A 23817-nucleotide genomic window follows, 5' to 3' on the forward strand; every position below is an offset into this window, starting at 1 on the left:
CCAGAAAATCTTCGGGGAGCGGGTACAGCTTTTCCATAGCCCGGCTGCTCTTCAGGGAGGCCTCCGGGGTGTCCCATTCCCTGGTGAGAAGTTGTAAAAACGAGTCATGATGGGAAAAGCCCGAGCCCTCGGCCGGAGTGCCGCCAGGACAGGATCTCCCTTCCTTGAAGAAGTGATGACAGCGGGAGCTACTGGGGCAGGCGGGTCTGGTGGCGGATCCAAATCTAATTCTTGGATGATCTGCGGGATGAGGTCGTCCAGCTCTTCCCTCTGGAAGAGGCGTAGGGTACGCGGATCATCCCCCTCCTGTGTGCCGTCCCCTTGTCCCCCGTCTGGGAGGTCAAGTCCATGTCCCGCTGGGTCTGGCACCGCCCCCACTGCCGCGGGCGTGGATCGGACCCGGGTAGGAAGGCGGGAGGCCCCCACTCCCGGAGGGTCGGGGGGGGCCGGCGTCGAGGGCGACATCCGAGGGATCTTAGGAGGGGGGGGGTCCCACAGGTGCTTCCAGCCCCTGCAGATAAGCGGTATGCATGAGCAGGATAAACTCCGGAGAGAACCCCGGCCTGCTCGGGTGCGCTTCGGGGGCGGCGTGGTTCCTGCTCCCTGGCTCTGGGTGCTTGGTTCCTGCACCAAAATCGGGGGAACACCCCCGCTGGTAGAGTCCTCCAGGGATCCGTTCTCCCTCGTGGCCTCCAGGGATCCGTTCTCCCTCGTGGCCTCCAGGGATCCGTTCCCCCTCGTGGCCTGCGCCTCAGGGCGCTCAGAATGTAAAATGGCCGCCGGTCCCGCCAAAAATGGCGGAGTGGCCGGCCCGCACCACCCGGGCAAAAAAGAGAAATCAGTCAGGGACTGTGAGGTACCTTCCCCCCCGGGAAGGCATCGTGCACAGATGCCCTCCCGGGAAATCCGGGACCCCGGGTCTCCGCAGGCCGCACAGCGGGACGGCCGCGGCATCGGGATCGCTGCAGGAGAAAAGAAAAAGCCACGGGGGGGGGGGCCACGCGCACAAAGGCGCCGCTGCGGGGGGGCCCGGTCGGCCCGCACTGCCCGCTGTCTGAAAATAGAGGAGGGTGCCGCGGGGGGGGCCTTCCTGGCCACACGACCCGCCCCAGACATCTTTCCCTAAATGGCTCAGCAGCCCATGAGGAGCTGTAAAATGGCCGCGGGTGAGGGAGTAAAGAGCGAAGAGGCCGGCTCCACCGGCTTTCGCGGGCACCGGGGGCTGAGCTGTGAAGGAAAAAACTACAAAGGAAAAACAAACTTACCCCTGGCTGCAACAAGAAATAAACAGCAAGGCCGCAGAGAAGAGACAAGGAAGAGAAGCCACTCCCCAGAAGTTGAAAGAACTCTGCCTTACTTTTTTTTTTTTTTTTAAACATAATACAAACTTGATACAAACTTGATCCACAGAAAAAGACAACAACAAGCCATAATCAAGCAAGAAAGTGAAGGAAAAGGAGGGGAAGCCTGATTCCCCTACTCGCATCTGCTGGAGTCAGAAGATACTGAACTCCTGCAGAGGGGGTAGTAGTATATATGGATACGCCCCCTCAAAGCTTGTGCTGACTCCATCTGCTGGATTGGGGACATAACCCACTGTCTGGACTGATCCAGGTACGTACAGGGAAAAAGAAGGTTGATTAGCCTAGATCAGGAGACCAAAGGGAGATGTGCTGCACCTGCTGGAGACAAATACTGAAGGATTACAGGATAGGCTCTGTCCTCATATAGGATATCCTTTCAGTTTTAGTCTGTCTCCACCTGCTGGAAAGGAGGCTCAACCCACAGTCTGGACTGATCTGGGTACGTACAGGGAACAAGTAGTCCGTAACGGAGAGATGAAAAGGGAACGATTTGGTTGGACCACACAGGCCCATGATGACCGGATCCACAGAACCCATACGAGAATCCTCCGGAGGGGTTTCAATGCCCAGCTCTTCCAGAATGGCTGGAATTAAGGGACCCAACTCATCCCTGAGAAAAAGGCAGCTCACCTTTGGGTCATCTCCTTCAACAATTTGAGGACCCCCCCCCCCCATGATCAGTAGGCAGATCCTGGTCCTCGTCCAGCTGTTTCTCCTGAGATGCCCCGCTAAGTTCTGGAGCGCCCTGCTCCAAATCCTTGGAGGATGAATTGTCCCACGGACAAGTCCGTAGCAATCTCTTGACTCTCGGATCCCCCGCTGCCTTCGTTGCCTGGGACCCTCTTGCCCTTATGGCTATCTGGACCACTGGGCTCCTGGTCTGCACACCACTTGGAACCCTCTCCAGATGCTTTCAAGCTGCCCTTCTGGCCTTAAAGGCCTTATGCATCAACAACACAAAATCTGAAGAGAAGGAATCAGAGGAGGAGTCTGAAGCCCCCTCGGGGCTCTCCTCTGCCGGGCCAGGAGATTTGATCTGCTGTGAGCACCTGGACACTGTGGAGCCTTTTCGGGACTGGGACACTGCTTCCCCTGACTGACCCTGAAGTGCCTTCCCCTCCAGGAACGCAGGCCGCACACTCGTCCCCACAGGATTTGCAGGCCGAGCCACTGCAAAGCGGCCAAGATTTTTTTTTTGTACTATCCCGGGTGGCAGCGGCGGAAAACCAGTGGCAGCGATGGAGAAAAAATGGGTGCTCAAACCTGCAGCAGTTGTCAGACTTGAAATCCAGAGGGAAAAACTGGTCCTGACTGCCCCGGGGTGAGTGAGCCACCCCCGTCTAAGCACCGTGCTGTAAGGCAGGGTTCTCAACCCTTAACAGCAGAACCTCGATACCAGGGAGGATGGTCCCCTCAGGACCTGCCAACTCCCTGGGAGGCTAAAGGGAAAAGCTCTTGATGACTGACAAAGAACCTCCCTCTTTTTTTTTTTTTTTAAAGAAAAAACTAACACTAACACTACACTACAGGATTAAAACCGCTAACTTTTTTTTTTTTTTTTTAACACCATCTACAGACTGTAGATTTTGCACCTCCACCATCTGCTGGAGACAGAGAAATACTGACGACTGTAGGTGGCACCTCAGGGTATAGGGCAGAGTCTGTCAAAACTTCTCTGTCTCCATCTGCTGGTGGGAAGGCAAAACCCAGGAGTCAGGACTGATCCGGGTACATACAGGGAATGAAAATTAGCAGGTAAGACCCACATTTTCCTAGTCCTACTCAGAAACAAAGGCAGTTCAGTAATCGCAACAGATCCAGTAAGAATCCAAAGCACTTTCTGCAATACCTGCTGGGAAGCTCCATCTGTTGCTAACATTCTGCGCTCTTTCAACTGTCTGTGCAGAAGGGCTTCTACACCATAACGTTGGCGGTAACGTCGAAGAGCCTTCAACCTCTTCAAGTTCTCATGCTCCTTAGTTGACTGCCCTTCCAGACCTGTCAGAAGACTATTCCCTAGAAAGAAATTAGGACAGTTAATTCATGCCTCACAATGCAAAGAAACATAAGATGAGGCGGCCAGCTGGGTAGCAGTGCTATGCACTGCCTTACAGGGGACCTTGGTTTGATTCCAAGGTCAGGTCTTCTGCTCCCCATGTCAGCCTTGGCTAGAATGCTATAGAGGCAGTGTGTGTGTGGTGGTGGGTCCTGAGTCTCTGACATCATACAAAGAGTGGCTGGATTTAGGGCTCATAGCTACAAGGTTCTTGAAGAAGCACTGGTTCTGGCTGAAGACTGCTACTGCACTGACTGGGGTTAGTAAGCTGGGACAGGATATAAAATGGGCAGGGAGATTCCATAGGTAAAGTGAATATTCACTGATCCAAGCCCTGGTTCTGAGTTGGAACCCCAAAGGAACACAATGAAAATGATCAGTCCAACTAAAAAAAACAATATATCATTCTGGCCGATTTTGACTGCATCCTGCAATAATCTCCAGGAACTGAATTATGAGCCATGCATATTTATGGGACAACTGATATAGATTCAGCACTTTTAAATACAGGCCCTCTGTATTGTCCTATTTATAAATAATGTTAGATAAAAACAAGTGCATATTATAACAAGCCATCTTCCTGTTAGCCCTAACACTTCCCTCCAGAGTTAACCAGTGATACTGGGAGGGTCTTGCCATGCACTGCTCAAGCCTCCCTACACCTGTGCACATGCCCCTATATTGGCAACCTCCCACCTGCTGTGTTCCTGCTTGCCTTTGGGCAAGTACCCTGCCCTCCCTGAAGGTTTCCAGGCACAAACACCCCACGAAACCCAAAGGTCACAATTCCAAGGAGAACACTTACAGGACAAATATAAAAAATGCTGGTATCGTCAATCAGCCACAGCAACAGAGCTAAACCAAAAGCTTCTTAAGTAGTAAGTACAGTGAGCAGAGAAAAGATTTAATCTGTAAACAGCCAGCAGGTAAAACAGGCATGGCTAGATAGTGTTAACCATATGACTGAAAGGAAAATTGGGTCTTACCTGCTAATTTTTATTCCTGTAATAACACAGATCAGTCCAGACCACTGGGTTATGCACTCCCACCAGCAGATGGGGGAAGAGAACAAAACTTTGCGGCATTGCTATATACCAAAATGTGCTACCTGCAGCTCTCCTCAGTACTGAGTAATACCCAAACCAAGATACAATAGAAAAACTTTTAAAAACTCAATAAGGGTGAAGAAAAAAAAACTCAAGGGTTGTATTCCCCTGAACCTAGAAACCCAGTTCCAGACCTTAGCCCATAACATTCAAAATGAATAGAGAATATCCCTTATAGACTTCTTACATACAGTGGCTAACCACCAGGTAAGTCAGTCTTTCGGTAGGCGTACCAGGGCGGGCCTCTGGACTGATCTGTGGTATTATAGGAATGAAAATTAGTAGGTAAGACCCAATTTTCCTTTCCTGGACATACCCAGATCAGTCCATTCCAGTGGGATGTACCAAAGCCACACTACACCGGGCGGAAACCCGAAAGACCCGCTCTCAGAACGCTTTCCCCAAAAACCGCATTTTCTGGTGCCCGTACATCCAAGCGGTAATGTCTGGTAAAGGTATGCAGAGAGGACCAGACTGCGGCCCTACATATTTCTTCAGGAGATACCAACTGACACTCTGCCCAGAAAGTCGCCTGCGCTCTCGTAGAATGCGCTTTCAAACCAGCCGGAATGGGCCGACCCTTGCCAACGTAGGCCAAATAAATGGTCTCCTTCAACCAGCAAGCCAAGGAGGTCTTGGACACCCTCTCTCCTTTCTTCGGACCCCCAAACAATACAAAAAGTTAGTCCGACTTCCGAAAGGAATTAGTGACTTTCAAACAGATTAGGACCCGAACATCCAACAGGTGAAGGTCTCTACCAGACGACAAATCGCGAAACCAATCCGGAAAACCGGGCAACTCCACAGATTGATTCACATGGAAAGCAGATACCACTTTAGGCAAAAAGGAAGGTACCGTATGTAAAAACACCTTATCAGCCGAAATGCATAGGAAAGGATCCAGACAGGAGAGAGCCTGCAGTTCGGAAATACGTCTAGCAGAGCAAATGGCCACCAGGAAAACAGTCTTCAAAGTAAGGTTTCAGGGAGGCCCATCCCAACGGCTCAAAGGGCGGAGCACAAAGCGCCCGTAAAACCAGGTTATGATTCCAGTCCGGACATGAACTGGAGGGCAAAGATGCTTTACTCCTTTTTAGGAAGCGAACAACATCAGGATAGCTAGCCAGGGGCTTGCCGCCTACCCGGCCCCTGAGACACCCTAGTGCCGAAACCTGGACCCAGAGGGAATTATAAGCCAAGCCTTTAGACAAGACCTGCTGCAGAAAGGTCAAAATGTGAGGAATGGTAACCGAAAGCTGCACTATGCCTTGCTGATCACACCAGGCCTCAAACACTTTCCACACCCTGACATACGCCATTGAAGTGGAAGGGCATCTAGCCTGGAGGAGGGTGGAAATCACCGGTTCCAAAAACCCTTCAAATCGTAACCCCTGCCTTTCAAAAGTCGCAAGAGAGAAGTGATCCTCCTGATCTGAAAAGATGGGTATTTGATGTAAGAGGTCCGGAAGATGGGCCAAATGTAACGGACCGTCTCTTGCTAACTGCATGAGGTCTGCAAACCAGGGGCGCCATGCTCACTCTGGAGCCACCAGGACCACTGAACCTGGATGTTCCTCTATATGCTGAAGAACCCGACCGATGAGAGGCCAAGGAGGAAAGGTATACAGGAGAATCCGGGTTGGCCACTTGCACACGAGGGCATCCAGTCCGACCGACCCAACCTCCTCCTTGCGACTGAAGAACCTTGTTGTCTTCGAGTTGGCTCGGGACACCAAGAGATCAGGCTGGGGATCCCTCATCTGGCACAAATGTGATTCCAGGCCTCCCGGGACAGTTCCCACTCCCCGGGATCCAGCTGTTGTCGGCTAAGGAAGTCCGCCTATCCGTTGTCCACATCTGCTACGTGAGAGGCCACGATTCCTGCCAGGTGACACTTTGCCCAAGCAAAGAGATGAGCCTCCCTAGCTACGGCCGGGCTCTTGGTTCCTCCCTGTCAGTTGAGGTATGCCACTGTGGTGGCATTGTCTGAGAAGGCGCAAACCATTCTTCCCCAAACCTGAGGCAGAAACACCACCAATGCCCTGCGGACCGCTCTCGAGGCGATTGATGGACCAGGATCATTCTGCCAAGGACCAGGCACCCTGGGCCGCACGACCCAGGCACACTGCCCCCCAGCCTTGGCTTGCATCCGTCGACACGACCACCCAATCCGGGACTTTGAGGGGCATGCCCTTCTGTAAGTTGATCTCAGACAACCACCACTCCAGACTGGACCTGGCCTGCTTCGACAATGGTAACGGCAGCTGGCACTGCTCAGACACTGTGTTCCATCGAGACAGTAGCGTGCTCTGCAACGGATGCATGTGAGTGAAGGCCCATGGCACTAACTCCAACATAGACGCCATGAAACCCAGAATCTGCATAGTCCCAAACTCTGGGGATCTGAAGATGTAGGAGGTGAAGCACTTGTTGCTTTAACTTGTGCATCCTGTCCACTAAGAAGAACGCCTTGCCGATCTGAGTGTCAAAACGAGCTCCCAGATATTCTAGGGACTACGATGGGGTCAGATGACTTTTCGCACCATTGATCACCCAAGCCTAGCGACTGGAGGACCCGCATTACCCGGTGGCCCATACGCAAGCAATCCTCATCCAATTTTGCTCGAATCAGCCAATTGTCAAGGTATGGGTGAACACCCCCTCCTTCTGGAGGGCCGCCACCATGACTACCATCACCTTGGAAAAGGAGCACGGAGCCGTAGCCAAGCCGAAGGGGAGAGCCCGGAACTGGAAATACTGACTCAATCTTGAAACACAAGAACTGCTGATGATCTATCCGAACTGAAATGTGGAGGTGGCACTTTGTGAGATCCAAGGAGGCGAGGAATTCTCCTTTGCAGACTGCCGCAATGACTGTTCTTAGAGCCTGCACCCGAAAGCGTGGACCCTCAAAAGCTCAAGTTCACCTGCTATAGGTCTAGGATGGGACAGAAGGTACCCTCTTTCTTTGGGACCACAAAATAAATGGAGTACCGGCCTCTTCCCTGCTCGTCTAGTGGAACTGGGACAATCGCCTCCAGACCTAGCAACCTTTGTAGAGCTTCCTCCACTGTGGCCCACTTATTGCAGGAAATGCAGTGCAATTCCAGAAAAGTGTCCTTCAGAGGGAGAGAAAATTTTAAGGCGTAGCCATCCCTTATTACTTCCAGGACCCACAGATTAGAGGAGGAAGCTGGCATCTGTCGTGACTACAATCCACTGCGGAATCTGAAGGGAGATTCCTTTCAGAAGGTGCTTGAGTGAGAGCCCCCATCGTATGTCGTTGATGGTAGAGTTGGAGAGAAGGAGCGGCATCTGAAACTGTTCAGACACCGGTTTCCAGCAGGATAGCAAAGCTTTCTGTAAAGGACGTATATGCACAAAAGCCCAGGGGACCAGTTTGATAGTGGAACCCATGGTCCCCAGGACTTGAAGGTAATCCCACGCTGTAGGGAGAGGCAGTTTCGGAATTGATCCATCAGCTTGAACACGCGAGCGTCTGGCAGAAAAATCTTGCCGACTCGGGTATCGAACCAAGCCCCCAGGAACTCTAAGACCTGTGAGGGGCACAGGTTGCTCTTGTGAAAATTGACTATCCACCCTAGGGAAGAGAGAAGAGCAAGGACATGGTCTACTGCCAGCTTGCATAGAGTCTCTAACTTGGCCCGCACTAGCCAATCGTCCAGGTAAGGGTGGACTAGGATTCCTTCCCGCCTGAGGGCGGCCGCCACCACCACCACCACCTTGGTAAACGTGCGTGGTGCTGTGGCAAGGCCGAAGGTCAGAGCCTGAAACTGAAAGTGTTGTCCCGAGATGTGGAATCTGAGATACCTCTGGTATTCGGCACTGATTGGTATGTGCAGATAGGTCTCCGTCAAGTCAAGAGAGGCCAGATATTCTCCAGGGTGAACAGCCGCTATAACTGCCTTCAGGGTCTCCATCCGAAAGTGGGGGGGACCTTGAGAGCTCGGTTGACTCTCTTCACCCCATCTTGGACCTCAAGAGAGTCATCCTTTTTCAGAACCACAAAGTAGATGGAATACTGGCCGGCGCCTTGTTCCTCCACAGGAACCGGGACTATAGCCCCTAGCGAGAGAGTCTGACATACAGCGGCCCGCTTCCGATATCCACACGGGGAGACTATGTGCAGATCTGGCAGGTCTCGAGGAAATTCTAAAGCGTAGCCTCTCTTGATTATCTCTAGGACCCACTGGTCCGACGTGATTTTGACCCATTCCCTAGGAACCGAGACAGATGACCACCTAAGTTTGGAACGGAGGAACGGGCCAGCTGAATCTCATTGGGAGGTGGGCTTGGTCGCGGGACGCTGTGGGTTATCATCTCGGAAGGCACGACAGCCTCGAAAGGACCGAGATCAGGATTGAGATCTGGAAGAGTTTCCCCTAGAAAAGGCCCCTCTTGCCCGAGTATTACATGTAGGGAAGAAGGCTCTCGACTGTTTCGGGCAGTCCTTGGGTAGTTTATGAAGCTTGTTCTCACCCAAGGATTTAATAAGTTGCTCCAGGTCCTCGCCAAAAAGCAACTTACCTTTAAAAGGAAGCGTGCCCAACTGCGCCGTGGAAGACGAGTCAGCCGACCAATTATGGAGCCCGAGGAGCAGTCTGGCCGAGACTGCTGAAGCCATCGCTTTTGCTTGGACACGGAACAAGTCGTAAAGGGCATCCGCCCCATACGCTATAGCGCCTTCCAACTTGCTCTGCGTCTGCAGACGGGAGGTCCTGGGTGCTGAGCAATTGTTGAACTCACCTAAGGCTTGCCTGCTGCATGAGACTGCTGCAGATAGTCACCCGAACACCCAAGGCCAAAACTTCGAAGATGCACTTGAGATGGAATTCTAGCTTGCGGTCTAACATCTGTCAGGGCCGTAGCACCCACCACCGGAATGGTGGTGTGCTTAGTGACTGCAGACACAGAAGAATCCACCTTGGGAATTTTCAGCATGTCCAGGCACTCCTCCGGAAGAGGATAGAGCTTCTCCATAGCCCTCCCGACGCAGAGCCCCGAATCGGGAGCCTCCCATTCCCGGAGGAGCATCAGACTATGCAGGGGATGGAAGGGAAAGGTGCATGGAAGAGCCCTGAGTCCCACCAGGACTGGGTCCGCGCAAGCTGGCATCGCAGCCGAGAACTCATCCACTGAAGGACATTCGATCCCCAGCGCCTGTGTGAGGAGGAACAGAGACCATCTAGACGTCAGCTGTCAGCTTAAATCTCTTCGACTATCGAACAGAGAGAAATGAAAGATAAATGAACAGAGAGAAATGTAAACTGTGATTCAATCATGATAGAATTGTACTTGGTCAGCTCCTGATGAAGCAGAGTTCCTGTGAAACATCGGCTGTTTGTTGAGCTGAAAAAGTTTGAGCTGAAAACGTTTTGCACAATCTTTAGAACAACTAAAGTGACTGTTAAAAATATTACTACTTACACTTGTGACTGCAAATGATTAGAAGACTGGACGGCCTCCATTTAAATATCAGGTAGGCATGTTGTCAGGCTTGATGAGGCCATAAAAATTACACAAAAATTATACGAAGGAGTTTCTCTGCCGAAAAATTGTGAGTAGCTATTGAGACATATTTTGATTTCCTTTTTGGAAGAATCAGTCATTTTGAGTGGAAATCATTGATGTGCTCTTTTAGTTTTGTTGGGAGATAATGTACCCCAGGAATGGCTTAGAAATGAATTTTTCAAGTAACATAGAGTCTCTGCAACGCCTGCTTGACATACACTCTGTGTTGGGCCAAAGATCGTGAAAAGATGTGCATGTCATCTAGACAGAAAAGGACATGTGAATAGACATGGTCTCAAAAAAATCTCAATGACCATGTGTTGAAACATCTGAAGCATTACAAAGCCAGAATGGCATAACTAGGTACTCATAGTGCCAGGCACAGTTATTGAATGCAGTCTTCCAATTCAGCCCCATTGCTATTGAGATTGTAGGCACCCCTAAGATCCCATTTAGTGAATGTCTGAGCAGTATGTAGCCTATCAAACAGCTCCGTTAGAAGCAACAAGTACCTGCTCTTGCAGGTAATGGTACTGAGACCCCTCTAGTTCAATACAGGGTCAGAAGGACTCTTCTTTCTTCCATTCAAAGAAGCAGCCTCCCCAGCTGGGAATGAAGATGGATGAATAAACCCCCTTTCCAAGTTCTCTGATGTAGTTTGTCATGGCTTTTATCTCCGGAGTAGATAATGGATACACTGACCCTAGGGGGCATATTCCCAGGCAGAAGATCGATTGGGTAGTCATAGGACCTGTGGGGCTGCAGCATCTGTTTGCTTTTTGCTGAATGCTTCAGCATAGGTTGCATATTTAGGACGAAGCCCTGAAGGACCGGAGTCATGGCACAAGCTACTGGTACAGGTGGAAACCTGAAGGAGACTGTGGCCACCAAATGGGCTCCAGAGGGCAATCCTTCAAAAAAGACCTAAAATCCTGGCTACTCAGCCAATCTTTTAAAGACTGCACTCTATGACTTAAAGTATATTAACATAGCCTGCTATCTTTCATTATCCCCCTCATTCAAATTCCCTGTTTCATGATGCAGATGTCCTCTGTCTTTGATGTTCCCAGATATCTCTGTCCACCTACCCAGGGTTTCCACCCTGTGTTATCCTGTAATATTCATTCTCTTGTTATGTTTTTTTGCTCATTACTGTTAACTTTTGAAATTTTTTAAATTTCAAACATCGTTCAATGTATCATGTTTTTTGTATGTAAACCGGAGTGAAGGCAACTCTGCTATACCTCGGTATATAAAAAAATGCTAAATAAATAAATAAATAAATCTCTTCCTGCCAGTCAATTACAGGGTTGTGCAAGGTTAACTAGGGCAACCCAAGGATAAATGATTCACTACCTTCGGTAGTACAAAGTGATTTATTCTGTGTAAAGGAATCCTACTTAGAGGGTTAGCAGAGTAGTGGGCAGGATCAGATGACCTGTAAGAGTCTCTATAGAGCAAGGAAACCCTCACAGAGGTTTCCAGGGTTACCACTGGTAGGTTATATTGTTGCATTAAGGGTTCTTCAATGAAGTCCAAGAAGGCTTGTGTGTGAATTTCCCTTGCATGAGAGATGATGCTGATAGAAATTAGTAGATGTGGAGAGGGTGCAGAGTGACCTAGTGTTGTCTCTGACCTACCCTAGGTTCAGACGTTTCCCACCTTTACCAGACAATGGATGGCAAAGTGCCCCTGCCCAGTATAGTACAGATAGAAGTTGAGTTGACAGTACCTCAGCTTCTTTTCCTCAATTAACTGGATTCTACTGAGCTGTATGGACTCTTCAGCGGAGGGCATCTCTGGTGGTAGACATCAATGGATGCTGAAATTTGTGCGCAAGCTTCCAGGGACACTAACACCTCTCTATTACGCTCCTGGAAGCGGTCATCAATGTGAATGGCAACGGCAATGAGGTATTAAAGGCCAACTAGAAGGGCTCAACCAGCCAGTTCATAAGAAAATTATTCCTTACCTGCTAATTTTCGTTCTTGTAGTACCAAGGATCAGTGCAGACAGTGGGTTATCTCCCCCTTCCAGCAGATGGAGTCAGATAGAACTTTGAAGGATGCTTCCTTAAAAGGTAGTGCACCCTCTACTAATCCTCAGTATGGAGTATATCAAAGCAAAGAGGAAAATCAGGATGGATCAAGAACAATAGAATTAAGTAACAAATAACAGTGTGCAATGGGCACAAAACAGTGTCAAACAACAAACTTGCAGAATGAACCATTAACCAGCCAAAGGAAAAAAGGCACTGAAGAACAATTTCAACAGAGAGGCAATCCCAAACCCAATAAACAGTCAGGGATAGCGTCTGGACTGATCCTTGGTACTACAGGAACGAAAATTAGCAGGTAAGGAATCAATTTCTTTTCCCTGTACGTACCAGGATCAGTCCAGACAGTGGGATGTACCAAAGCTTCCCTATGTAGGGTGGGCCCCGGAAAGCCCTTCTCAAATGACCCTAGAGCCAAAGGAGCCAAAAGTAGGAGACTATGTGTAGACGATAATGACGAGCAAAGGTATGTAACGATTTCCAAGTTGCCGCCAGACAAATCTCCTGGAACGAGACAGATTGCATCTCCGCCCAGGAAGCAGCCTGAGCTCAGAGAGAATGGGCCTTGACACCCGCCGGAGGTTGTCGACCCACTCCAATGTAGGCTACCGAGATCGCCTCCTTCAGCCAGCGAGCAATGGTAGTTTGACGCCTTGGCCCCCTTCTTCGGACCATGCCAGAGAACAAAAAGATGGTCAGACAAGCGAGAATCATAAGTGACTTCCAGATAGCGAATGAGGATACGCTTGACATCTAGCTTGCGTAGATCCGCCGATGTGTCCGCTGAGAAGGACGGAAGCTCTACCGTCTGATTCAAGTGGAACTCGGAAACCACCTTGGGCAGAAAAGCAGGCACAGTGCACAAGGAAACTCCCGAATCCGTAAAACGAAGGTAGGGCTCTCTGCACGAGAGAGCCCTACTTTGTGTGCTTGAAGCTCCACGATTCTGCGGGCAGAACAGATAGCTACCAGGAAAACCATCTTGAGAGTGATATCCTTGAGGGTCGTGGAACGCATGGGTTCAAAGGGTGGTCCGACCAAGATTCGGAGAACGAGATTGAGACTCCACGAAGGATAAAGAGCGTGGGACCGGGGGTTTCACGTGCTTCAACCCCCTGAGGAATCGGATGATATCCGGGTGAGAGGAAAGGGAAGTTCCTTCTCGTTGATGAAGTAGAGAGCCTAGGGCAAAGACTTGCACTCAGCGAATTGTAGGCCAGACCCTTGGTCCAGTCCCTGTTGAAGAAAAGATAGGATCTGAGCCACCAGAGGCAACACAGGTATGGAGGCACACCAGTTCTCAAAAACTTTCCATACCCTGATATAGGAGATGGAGGTAGACGTCTTTCTAGCCTTGAGGAGGGTCGAGATAACGGCCTCTGGGTATCCACGCCGTCTCAGCCGGCGCCTCTCAAAAGCCAGGCCGCAAGACAGAAGCGATCAGCCTGGGCGAAAGATACAGGACCCTGATGCAGCAAGCATGGAAGGTGACCCAGACGAAGGTCTGTCCACTGCGAGGTTGATCAAGTCTGCAAACCATGGACAACTGGGCCATTCCGGTGCCACCAGAATTACCGGGCCCTGGTGGGACTCTATTCTCCGGAGCACCTTGCCCACCAGAGGCCAAGGGGGAAACACGCAGAGGAGAACGTGACGGGGTCAGGGGAGGACTAAGGCATCAACTCCCTCTGTGCCGTACTCTCTTCTGCGACTGAAGAACAGAGCTGCCTTGGCATTCCGGGAGGTTGCCATTAGGTCCAGATAGGGGGTCCCCCATCTATGGAACAGGAGATTCACCACCTCCTCTGAGAGTTCCCACTCTCCGGGATCTAGATGTTGACTGAGAAAGTCGGCTTGAACGTTGTCTACGCCTGCAGTGTGAGAAGCCGCTAGGCGGGAGAGATGAGTCTCCGCCCACGCTATCAACCTGTCTGTCTCCCGAGAGACATGCCGGCTCCTCATGCTCCCTTGGCGATTGATGTAGGCCACAGTGGTCGCATTATCTGAGGTAGTCGGACTGTGCAACGATGGAAAGAGGTAGGAAGCGTTTCAATGCCAGACACACTGCTCTGGTCTCCAAGCGATTGATCGGCCAAGTTGCTTGGGACGGCGTCCACTTCCCTTGCGCAGAACTCATCTGACACACCGCTCCCCAGCCAGAGAGACTGGCGTCCGTCGTGACGATTACCCATTTCGGGATATCCAAAGGAACACCCTGGAGAAGATGAGACAGGTTGAACCACCACGAGAGACTGTCCTTGACTCCCTGCGGCAGAGGAAGGGTGGCTTGGAAGTCCCAAGACACCAGCTTCCAGCGGGAGAGCAAGGCGCGCTGTAAGGGACGCTTGTGCAAACGCCCAGGGGACCAGATTGATGGTGGAAGCCATGGATCCCAGTACCTGGAGGTAATCCCACGCCATTGGAAGTGAGAGACCAATGAATCGCTGTATCTGAGCTATGAGTGTATGAGCTCTGTCCGGGGCAGAGACACCTTGTCCAGCGCTGTGTCGAAATGCGCCCCCAGGAAGTCCAGAGACTGAGATGGAGAAAGGCTGCTCTTGGTGAAGTTGACCACCCAACCGAGGGAGTGAAGAAGCGTCAACACCTTGTCGACCACCCGGTGGGCACTGGGCTGAGGACTTTGCCCGAATGAGCCAGTCATCCAGGTATGGGTGCAGCAAGACTCCCTCCCTCCGGAGAGCGGCAGCTACTACTATCATCACCTTCGTGAAGGTTCGAGGAGCGGTCGCAAGACCAAAGGGTAGAGCCTGGAACTGGAAATGCTGTCCCAGAATCTTGAATCGCAGAAAATGCTAATTGACTTTGAGGATGGGTATGTGTAGATAAGGTTCCATCAGATCCAGGGAGGCCAAAAATTCTCCGGAGTGTACCACCGCTATCACGGAGCGCAAGGTTTCCATCCGAAAGTAGGGAATCTTGACCATCTTGAGATCCAAGATCGGGCGGAAGGAACCTTTCTTCTTGGGGACTACGAAGTACACCAAATAATGTCCTCGGCCTACTTCCGGGGGGGGACCGGACAAATCGCTCAGAGAGCCAGAAGTCTGTCGAGTGTCTGCCGGACTATGAGGAGTTTCTGGACTGGGCCACATGGAGAGAAGAGGAACCTGTCTCTTAGCGGCCGAGCAAATTCTAACACGTAGCCGTGTCTTAGAATATCCAGGACCCACTGATCTAATGTTGACCCACTCCTCGTAGAAAAGGGAGAGACATCTCCCTATCCTGGGGATCGGGGAGTGGGCCGGCATAGCTTCATTGTGAAGACTTTGAGGACGTCCCCTGGGCCGAACCAGAGCGGGGCTGTCTTCGGGCACGAAAGGACTGAGTCCAGGATTGAGATCGAGAGGAATGCTGATGAGGAGCTGCAGTCCTTTGCCTGGTGGAAACGACATTGATTCCTGAATCGGCTTCTAGTGGAATTAAATAACCTAGAAGAACGAGGGCGATCCTCTGGCAGTTTGTGTTCCTTATTCTCTCCGAGGGACTTGATAATCTGGTCCAGATCCTCCCCAAATAGTAGATTGTCCTTGAAGGGTAGGGATTCCCAGCTGCGACTTGGAAGAAGAATCCGCCGACCAGTTGTGAAGCCAGAGGAGGCGTCTAGCCGAGACTGCAGAAACCATAGATCTGGCCAATACTCTCAGAATGTCATATAGCACGTCTGCTCCATATGCTATGACGGCCTCCAGGTGGTCTGCCTGAAGTGCTTCCTCAGGAGGCAACTCCTGGGAGCTGAGCAGCTGTTTAAGCCAGCAGAGGCCTGCACGCTGAGCGAAGGAACTACAAATGGCCGCCCGGACCTCCAGGGCAGATAACTCGAAAACTCAAGATAAGCTTCCAGCTTTCAATCTTGAAGATCTCGCAAGGCTACACCACCCGTTACTGGAATGGTAGTTCTTTTCGTCACTGCTGAGACTGCAGAATCTACTTTGGGAACCTTAAGCTCCAGGAAATCATCCGGGAGAGGATATAGCTTATCCATGGCTCTGCCTACCTTGAGGGAGGTCTCCGGAGAATCCCATTCCCTGGATAACAGTTGAAGGAACGTGGGATGGGAAGGGAAGGACCTACACAGCAGACGTAGACCAGCCAGAAGGGGGGTCCCCTTTCTTCGCTGGTGGATTAGGCTCAGGCGGGTCCTGAGGGACCTCAAAGTCCAATTCCTGTAGGATATGTGGAATGAGGGGGTCCAGCTCATCCCTCTGGAAGATCCGTAGGACTCTAGGATCATCCTCTTCCAATTGAGCCGTAGTTGAAGTTTCATCCGGATCTGGGTCCTACTGAGGAACAGACCCCCCCATCCCGCAGAGGGGTGTACCAAACAGACCCTCGGAGCGCTTGAGGTGGTCTGAGGTACCCCTGGTCCTGGGACCGCTGAGCCATTCTGGTGAGGTAAGCATTGTGAAGGAGAACAAAATCTGTGGCAAACGGAGGTGGCCCCAACGGAGGAAGAGTGGGAAGATCCCCCGACTGAGGAAAAGGCTCCAGAGGTGGAACGGGTGTCAAAACCGGCAGCTGAGATGAAAAAAGGAGCATCCTGCTCTTCTCCTGTTAGCGCTGGAGCAGCCGAGCCTGGAAACAAAATGGCTGCTGTTCCCGCGGTCAGCGGGATCTGGGCCGGCCCCTGAGCGTCGAGGCACGCCAGAAGACGAGAACCAGAGCGGCCCGGCGGTTGAGAGGGTCCCTCCCCACCAGGGAGGCAAGCTGTGCAAATCCCTGGATGAACGAAGCATGGGGATCCCCGACGGAGCCATGAGGGAATCAGCTGTTCTTAACGCGAGAAACAGGCAGGGTTTAAAGCTGCGGGAAGCGGGAAAAACCTCCGCTTCAGCCTGTTCTTCCGTGGTCACGCTCACCAGGTTCGTGGCTGTAAGAAGCGGGTAATAGCCTCCGCTTCAGTCCTGCTCTCTCTCTATCCCTCAGCAACCCACAGATAGAGGCACAGAGGAATAACGCCTCTCTGTGCCTGCTGCCCCGAGGAAAACAGCGTCTCAGGGGCAGCGGGTCGGATAGCAGCCACAGGGGGAGAGGTCAGCACCACAGACTTGCACCTCGGAGAGAGGAAATAACTTGTCAAAAGGAAATTTAAAAAAAACTTACCCCGACAGAGATGGGAGGAGTGGAGAGAGCTGCAAATAGTACTGTCTGCAAGCTATAGAATGCTCCTACTAAAACAGGAGCGGAGGCTACAGGAAAGCTCTCCAAATAATTCCCTCAGAAAATTCAAAAAAAAATCTTTTATTTTTTTTTAGACTTGATCCATCTAAAAGGAAAGCTGAGGAAAATAGAAAAGATTCCTAAAATAGCTTTCCAGTCATCTAAGTGGGGAACAAAAGCCACCACTGTCATCTGCTGGAGTCAGGAGAATACTGGGGATTAGTAGAGGGTGCACTACCTTATAAGGAAGCATCCTTCAAAGTTCTATCTGACTCCATCTGCTGGAAGGGGGAGCTAACCCACTGTCTGGACTGATCCTGGTACGTACAGGGAACCTTATTCCGCTGGGCAAAACCTTGCCTTAAAATGGAGATCAAACTCTCCTAGTTCCAACACAGTTCAGAGGACAGGTGCAGAAGTGGAAAGCGTATTCCCCCCCCACCCCCCGTTCATATGCCTTTCCTGAGACAAGCAGCTCAGCAGTTGCCGAGGAGGCCTGTCTTGGTTCAAAAGGCAAAATTGCCTCAAGAATTCCTCCAAGTTGCCCATGAGAGGCTCATTACTCCTTTCCACACAGAGACGATGCCCAGGTTAGCGCCAAACAGGCCAAGAGTGAAAGGATGTATGTCGCCTTGGTCTGGTCGGAGGGAAAGATGGCAGTCTGCAGTTCAAAATGTATTAAGCATTGACTGATGAAGCCTCTGCAGGCCTTGATGTCCCCATCGTATCTAAGAAGAGATGCTAACTATGGCATAGGTCCCAGAACACAGACTGGCGCCACTGGAGGTGTGACAGCGAGCCTGTATGGTGTCCATTCACATGGCAAAGCCTTGGAGTAATCCAGCTGACTGAGCTGCTCTTGCTGCTGCTGGAGTGTGGGCCAATCCAGATATGGCCTGAGCTGAGGGTGGGTCCACCAAGCTCATGGCATCAGCAATATCATAGAATGAGAGCTCTTAGCTATGGCATGATTGACAGTCTAGCAGGTGAACCCACTAGACCCACACCAACAGCAAGTGGACATACTACTGGGACGAGGTCTTAGATTCACCTAAACCAGTCCCATTCCCTGCAGTTTGAGCCCTTAGATTCCAGGAGCTGACAGGGTTTAGGCAAGGGTCCTACAGAAAGCAGTCAGAGTCAAGTTGTAGGCCAAAGTCAGGGTAGGCTGCAAGCACACAGTATGTTCAGGCAGAGGTCAAGGCAGCTGAGATCAGGAAGTGTCAGGGGTCCAGTGTTGAGGCAGACAGCAGGCAGGCTTGTTCAAGGTCCAGGCAAAAGAGGCGCAATGCTAGGTAGGATCAAGACAGGAACTGGGATAGGCAAGCAAGAACTGGAATAGGCTAGACAGGAACACAGAGCAACACACTGCAGGAAACACAGGATGACCTGATGCTGAGGCATTGGCTGTAGCGCAAATGAGGCTTAAATACCTAGCTGCATGTCATCATCAGGGAGCACCATCCCTGGAGTTACCACCGCAGGATCCTCATAGCTCAGCGTGCATCTAAGCATTGGTGGGATGGGGCGGGCCAGAGGTGGAGGTCAGTTGCGGGGATATCTTGCAGCCGGCCAAACGTTACAAGCCTTGGCACAGATCTGGTTCCTCTCCACTTCCAGCCAGGACTGTTCTACAAACCTGGGGAACAGATACTCTTTGGGCTGTGCTTGAAGGACCAATGGCACTGCAGGAAGTTACAATTTTACAACTCATTGAGGATACTGGGACATATGCTACTCAAGCCTCACTGAGTTGAGAAGGCATGCCAAGCTTCAATTTGAATTCCAGTGTTTTAAAGGTCAGAGCACCACCTGCAGACAAGCTTAAGGCAAAGGAGCTCTCAGGAAAACTAGGAATCACAGTGCATATAAAACCCAGTTTTGTCATACATGCAAGCTAGCACAAGGTTACAGATGATTTCCTGTTCCAGTACTCACCAATAGTTTCATGCTCTCCCTTACGGCTGTGTAAGAAACGCCGTTTCTTCTCTTTCAGCAGATGCTGTAAGCGTTTGAATTGGTCAATATAAAGAGACTGTAAGCGAATCAGCTTCTCACGCATGATCAGTGCCACTTCTTCTGCTGTATACACACCAGCATGCCTGTAATCACCAGAAGCCTTAATATTAAAAACAGAACCATGCAAAGACTGCCAGGCCCATTTCCACTTATTAGGCTTGATTCACTAAGGCTATCTCCCATTTTGCATTTAAAGGGACTAGGACCTCTGTTGTAAATAGGTTACTTTATTTCCAGCATTCTTGACTTCCCTGCAACATCCTCTGTGCCTATCCCATTCCCTCATACTAGTTATGCCTCTGCTACTTCAGCTGATTAGCTGTTCCATAGATCAACCATGCTGAAGAAATTTTCATTATGTTGATCCTAAGTTTTATCAAATACAAAAAACCCCCCCCCCAGGCTCTTTGTACTTGGTAATTCAAAACAAAACAAAACTATCTATCAAAAATCTATAATCTGAATTTTCAATACATAAGGGGTTTCTTTTTAAGTTTCAATTATATATACACTAATGTAGAGGAAAAAACGACTTCAGAAACCAAATGGACAAATCAAATTGTCAATGAGGTTAGGGCTTCTTAATCAGTCAAAAATATAGGAAAATTAGTTCTTACCTGCTAATTTTCGTTCCTGTAATACGGATCAGTACAGACACCTGGGTTCATCTCCCCCTATCAGCAGATGAAGACAGAGGGGAAAAAAAACCTCGCTGACACCGAATCTAAGCAACCGTGCCACCTGCAGTTCATCAGTATATATCTATATCAAAGCAGATAATAGCAAAAAATATGGAACCATTAAACAATTAACAAGAACATGGAATGCAACAGAGAACAATCTTACAACTGAGCGGACAACTCTCCCCTTAATATAACCCCCTTCTAATTGGGCGGGCTTTGGACTGATCCGTGGTACTACAGGAACAAAAATTAGCAGGTAAGAACCAATTTTCCTTTCCCTGTACGTACCTGGATCAGTCCAGACACCTGGGATGTACCAAAGCCCTTACAGAGGGTGGGACCTGGAGAGTCCTGCTCGCAAAACACTCTCGCCAAAGGAAGGGTTTGCCGGAGCCCCGACATCTAAGCGTAGTTGCCGCTCTGCAAATTTCCTGTAGGGAAACAAGTTGAGATTCCACCCACGAGGCCGCTTGCGAACGTGTGGAGTGAGCATGCAAGCCTTCCGGAACTGGATGACCCCATGTAATATACGTGTAAGAAATAGCCTCCTTCAACCATCATGCAATAGAGGCTTTAGAAGCCTTGGGCCTCTATTTGGGATCACTCCACAGCACGAAGAGATGATTGGACCTCTGAAAGTCATTGGTAATCTTAAGGTAACGCAATAAAGCTCTCCGAACATCTAGACATTTGAGCTCCCTCACATTAGGATCTGACGCCGTTAAGTTAGGAAAAGCCAGAAGTTCCAAAGACTGACATGGAACGCTGAAACCACCTTTGGTAAAAAGGAAGGTATCGTCCGTAAAGAAACTCCGGACTCCGAAATCTGAAGGAAAGGATCTAGACAAGATAACATCTGTAACTCAGAAATTCTTCTAGCTGAACAAGGTAATTTTTCTCATCGCCATTTAAGTGTCAAGTCCTTTAACGTAGCCCTTCGGAGTGGCTCGAAGGGAGGTTCACATAAAGCTTTAAGTACTATATTAAGATTCCAGGACGTACAAGATTTCCGAACCGGAGGACGAAGATTCATCGTACTTCTAAGAAAACGAACCACGTCCGGATGAGACGAAATAGAGGAACCTTCAATTTTGCCAGTGCTACTACCTGCACTTTAAGAGAACAGAGGTAAAACCTTGGTGAAGACATCCTGTAAGAAATATATTTCAGGAATTAAGGCCTTAAGAGGGCAAATTCCCCTGATGGAACACCAGGACTCAAAAATCTTCCATATTCAAACATGAGAGGTTCGTAGACTTCCTTCTAGACTGTAACAATGTGCTGACTACCAAGTCCGGGTAATCTTTCCTTTTCAAACGCCTCCTCTCAAAAGCCATGCCACTAGACAAAAAGCGAGCAGCCTGGTCGAAAAATATAGGACCCTGTCAAAGACGACACATTAGGTGGCCGAAGCGAAGCGAGTTATCCACCGCCAGGCTGACCAGATCCGCCCATTCACGAACGCCGAGGTCACTCTGGAGCCACCAGAATCGCCTCTCCGCAATGTTTTTCTATGTGACGTAGAACTTTTCCCACCAGCGGCCATGGAGGAAAAACATTGTAGAACTCCCTGAGGCCATGGTAGAACCAGAGCGTTGACCCCTTCGGCCCCACTTTGTCTTCGGCGACTGACGAATTCGAAGGCCTTGGCTTTCCGAGAGGTCGCCATAAGGTCGACGTGAGGTAGACCCCAATGATCTCAAATTAACTGCATGGCTGTCAGAGTTCCTACTCACCTGGATTGAAGTGTGTGCGGCTCAAGAAATCTGTCTGAACATTCTCTGTTCCTGCGAAGTGAGATGCCGCTAATCTCTCTAGATGTCGTTCCGACCAGAGCACCAACCTCTGCACCTCTAGAGCCAATGCCTTGCTTTTGATTCCAACCTGCTGTTTTATATATACTACTGTTGTCGCGTTGTCCGACAGAACTCGAACCGAATGATTCTGTAGTAACGGCAGAAACTCCAAGGCCAAACGAACTGCCCTGGTCTCTAGATGGTTGATAGACCATGCGGACTGTCTCGTGGACCAGGAGCCCTGAACCGAATGGGACTGAAACTGTTCCCCATCCAGAGAGACTGGCATCGGTAGTAATCGGGAACTTTGAGGGCCACTCCCCGACTGAGATTGGAAGTCTGGAAGTCATGGAATAGAGATTCACCTCATGGGCGGGATGCAGAGTCCATCTGTCTATAATAATTATCAGGTAAGTAGTTTTTCCATTTCCTAGCATGTAGCCAGATGGACTCAGGACCACTGGGATGTACAAAAGCTACACCCAACAGGGTGGGAGGCTGCTTCAAGTACAGTTAACACCGGCCTCGCAAAGGCTGTGTACTCTCAGGCCTGGATGTCCAGGCGCTAGAACCTGGAGAAGGTGTGTAAGGAGGACATCACATCACTGCTCAGATGTCGACAGGAGACCGTACCTTAGCTTCCGCCCAGGATGCTGCCTGGGCCCTAGTGGAATGAACTTTAACCTGAAGGGGTAAAGGCTTCCCTGCCTCTACATAAGCTCCCATGATCACTTCCTTGATCCATTGAGCTATGGTAGCACGCGAAGAACAAACAAGTGGTCCGTCTTGCGCACAGGTTCTGAGCATTCCAGATATTGTATTAAAAGCCTATTGGAATAGGAGGAAGTCTTCCGTGTCTTTGCATCTATCAAGGGATGGTAAGGAAATGGACTGGTTCAGGTGAAAAAAAACACCAAGACTACCTTTGGTAAGGAAGGAAGGAACGGTGTGAAACTGTACTATTCCTGGAGTAAACAGAAGAAACGGCTCCAGTTGTTCAGAGATGCGACGGGCCGAGCATATTGCCACCAAGAATACAGTCTTCAGCATTAACAGGCATAGACACAGACTGTGCAGCAGCCGAAAGGAAGACCCTGCTAAAAAAAAATCCAATACTAGATTGAGGTTCTATAGGGGGACCAGTCACTTTAAGGGTGGTCGAAGTTGTTTAATCCCTTTTAGGAAACAGGCCAAGTCCGGATACGACGACAGGTGGGTTCCATTCAACTCGCCCCTGAAACAGGAGACACACCCCACCACCTGGACCTTCCAGGAGTTGAGGGACAGCCCTTTGTTCAGGCTGTTCTGTAAAAATTCTAGAATCATAGGGATCTTTGTCATCTGTGGGGGCACTACACATTCCTCACACCAGGTCTCAAATATTTTCCAGATCCGCACGTACACCAGGGACGGTCGAGAACTTCCACGTGCGGAGCAAGGTTGCAATTACAGCCACTGAATATCCATGCTTCATCAGGCAAGCCCCCTCAAGGGCCATACTGTAAAACAAAACAGAGTTGGGTCCTTGTGAAGGATCGGACTTTGTTGGAGGTGGTCCCTGTGCGGGGGGAGGTATAGTGGGGCTCTCCACTAGAAGCCTCTGCGTATATGTATACCACGGGCGTCTGGGCCAATCCATGGCCACCAGAAAGAATAATCCTCTGTGGCGTTTGATCCTGCGAATGTCCTTGCCCAGCAGAGATTAAGGAAGGAAGGCATACAGTAAGTCCTCCTCTGGCCAGGTTTGGACAAGGGTGTCAGTCCCTTGGGACTGCCGATCTCTTCTGCGACTGAAGAATCCGGGGACCTTCGCGTTGTGAGATGTGGCCAGTAGGTCGACGGATGGGAGGCCCCAGTGAGCTACTAGGAGCCGGAAGGCTCTGGTCGACAACGCCCATTCCCCTGGATCCAGACTCTCCCTGCTGAGAGAGAGTCTACTCTGACATTGTCTTTTCCCATGATGCAGGAGGCAGAGATCCCTTGTAGATTTACCTCCGCTCATTCCATAAGGGGATCTATCTCCAGAG

At 50.3% G+C, this 23817-nt stretch overlaps 1 protein-coding gene across 3 annotated transcripts in view; it reads right to left on the reverse strand.

The window, feature by feature from the left end:
* KANSL2 (KAT8 regulatory NSL complex subunit 2) overlaps positions 1-23817 on the reverse strand; it is a 97489-nt gene that overhangs the window by 42576 nt on the left and 31096 nt on the right. For all 3 annotated transcript variants that reach the window (XM_029594619.1, XM_029594620.1, XM_029594621.1), the window contains exons 5-6: positions 19231-19394; positions 3214-3380 (exon numbers count right to left, since the gene is read on the reverse strand). In XM_029594619.1, coding sequence (XP_029450479.1) covers positions 3214-3380; positions 19231-19394 — 331 coding nt within the window. The remainder of the gene's footprint in view (positions 1-3213; positions 3381-19230; positions 19395-23817) is intronic.

Source organism: Rhinatrema bivittatum, chromosome 3 (assembly GCF_901001135.1).
Source record: "Rhinatrema bivittatum chromosome 3, aRhiBiv1.1, whole genome shotgun sequence".
Taxonomy (NCBI): domain Eukaryota; kingdom Metazoa; phylum Chordata; class Amphibia; order Gymnophiona; family Rhinatrematidae; genus Rhinatrema; species Rhinatrema bivittatum.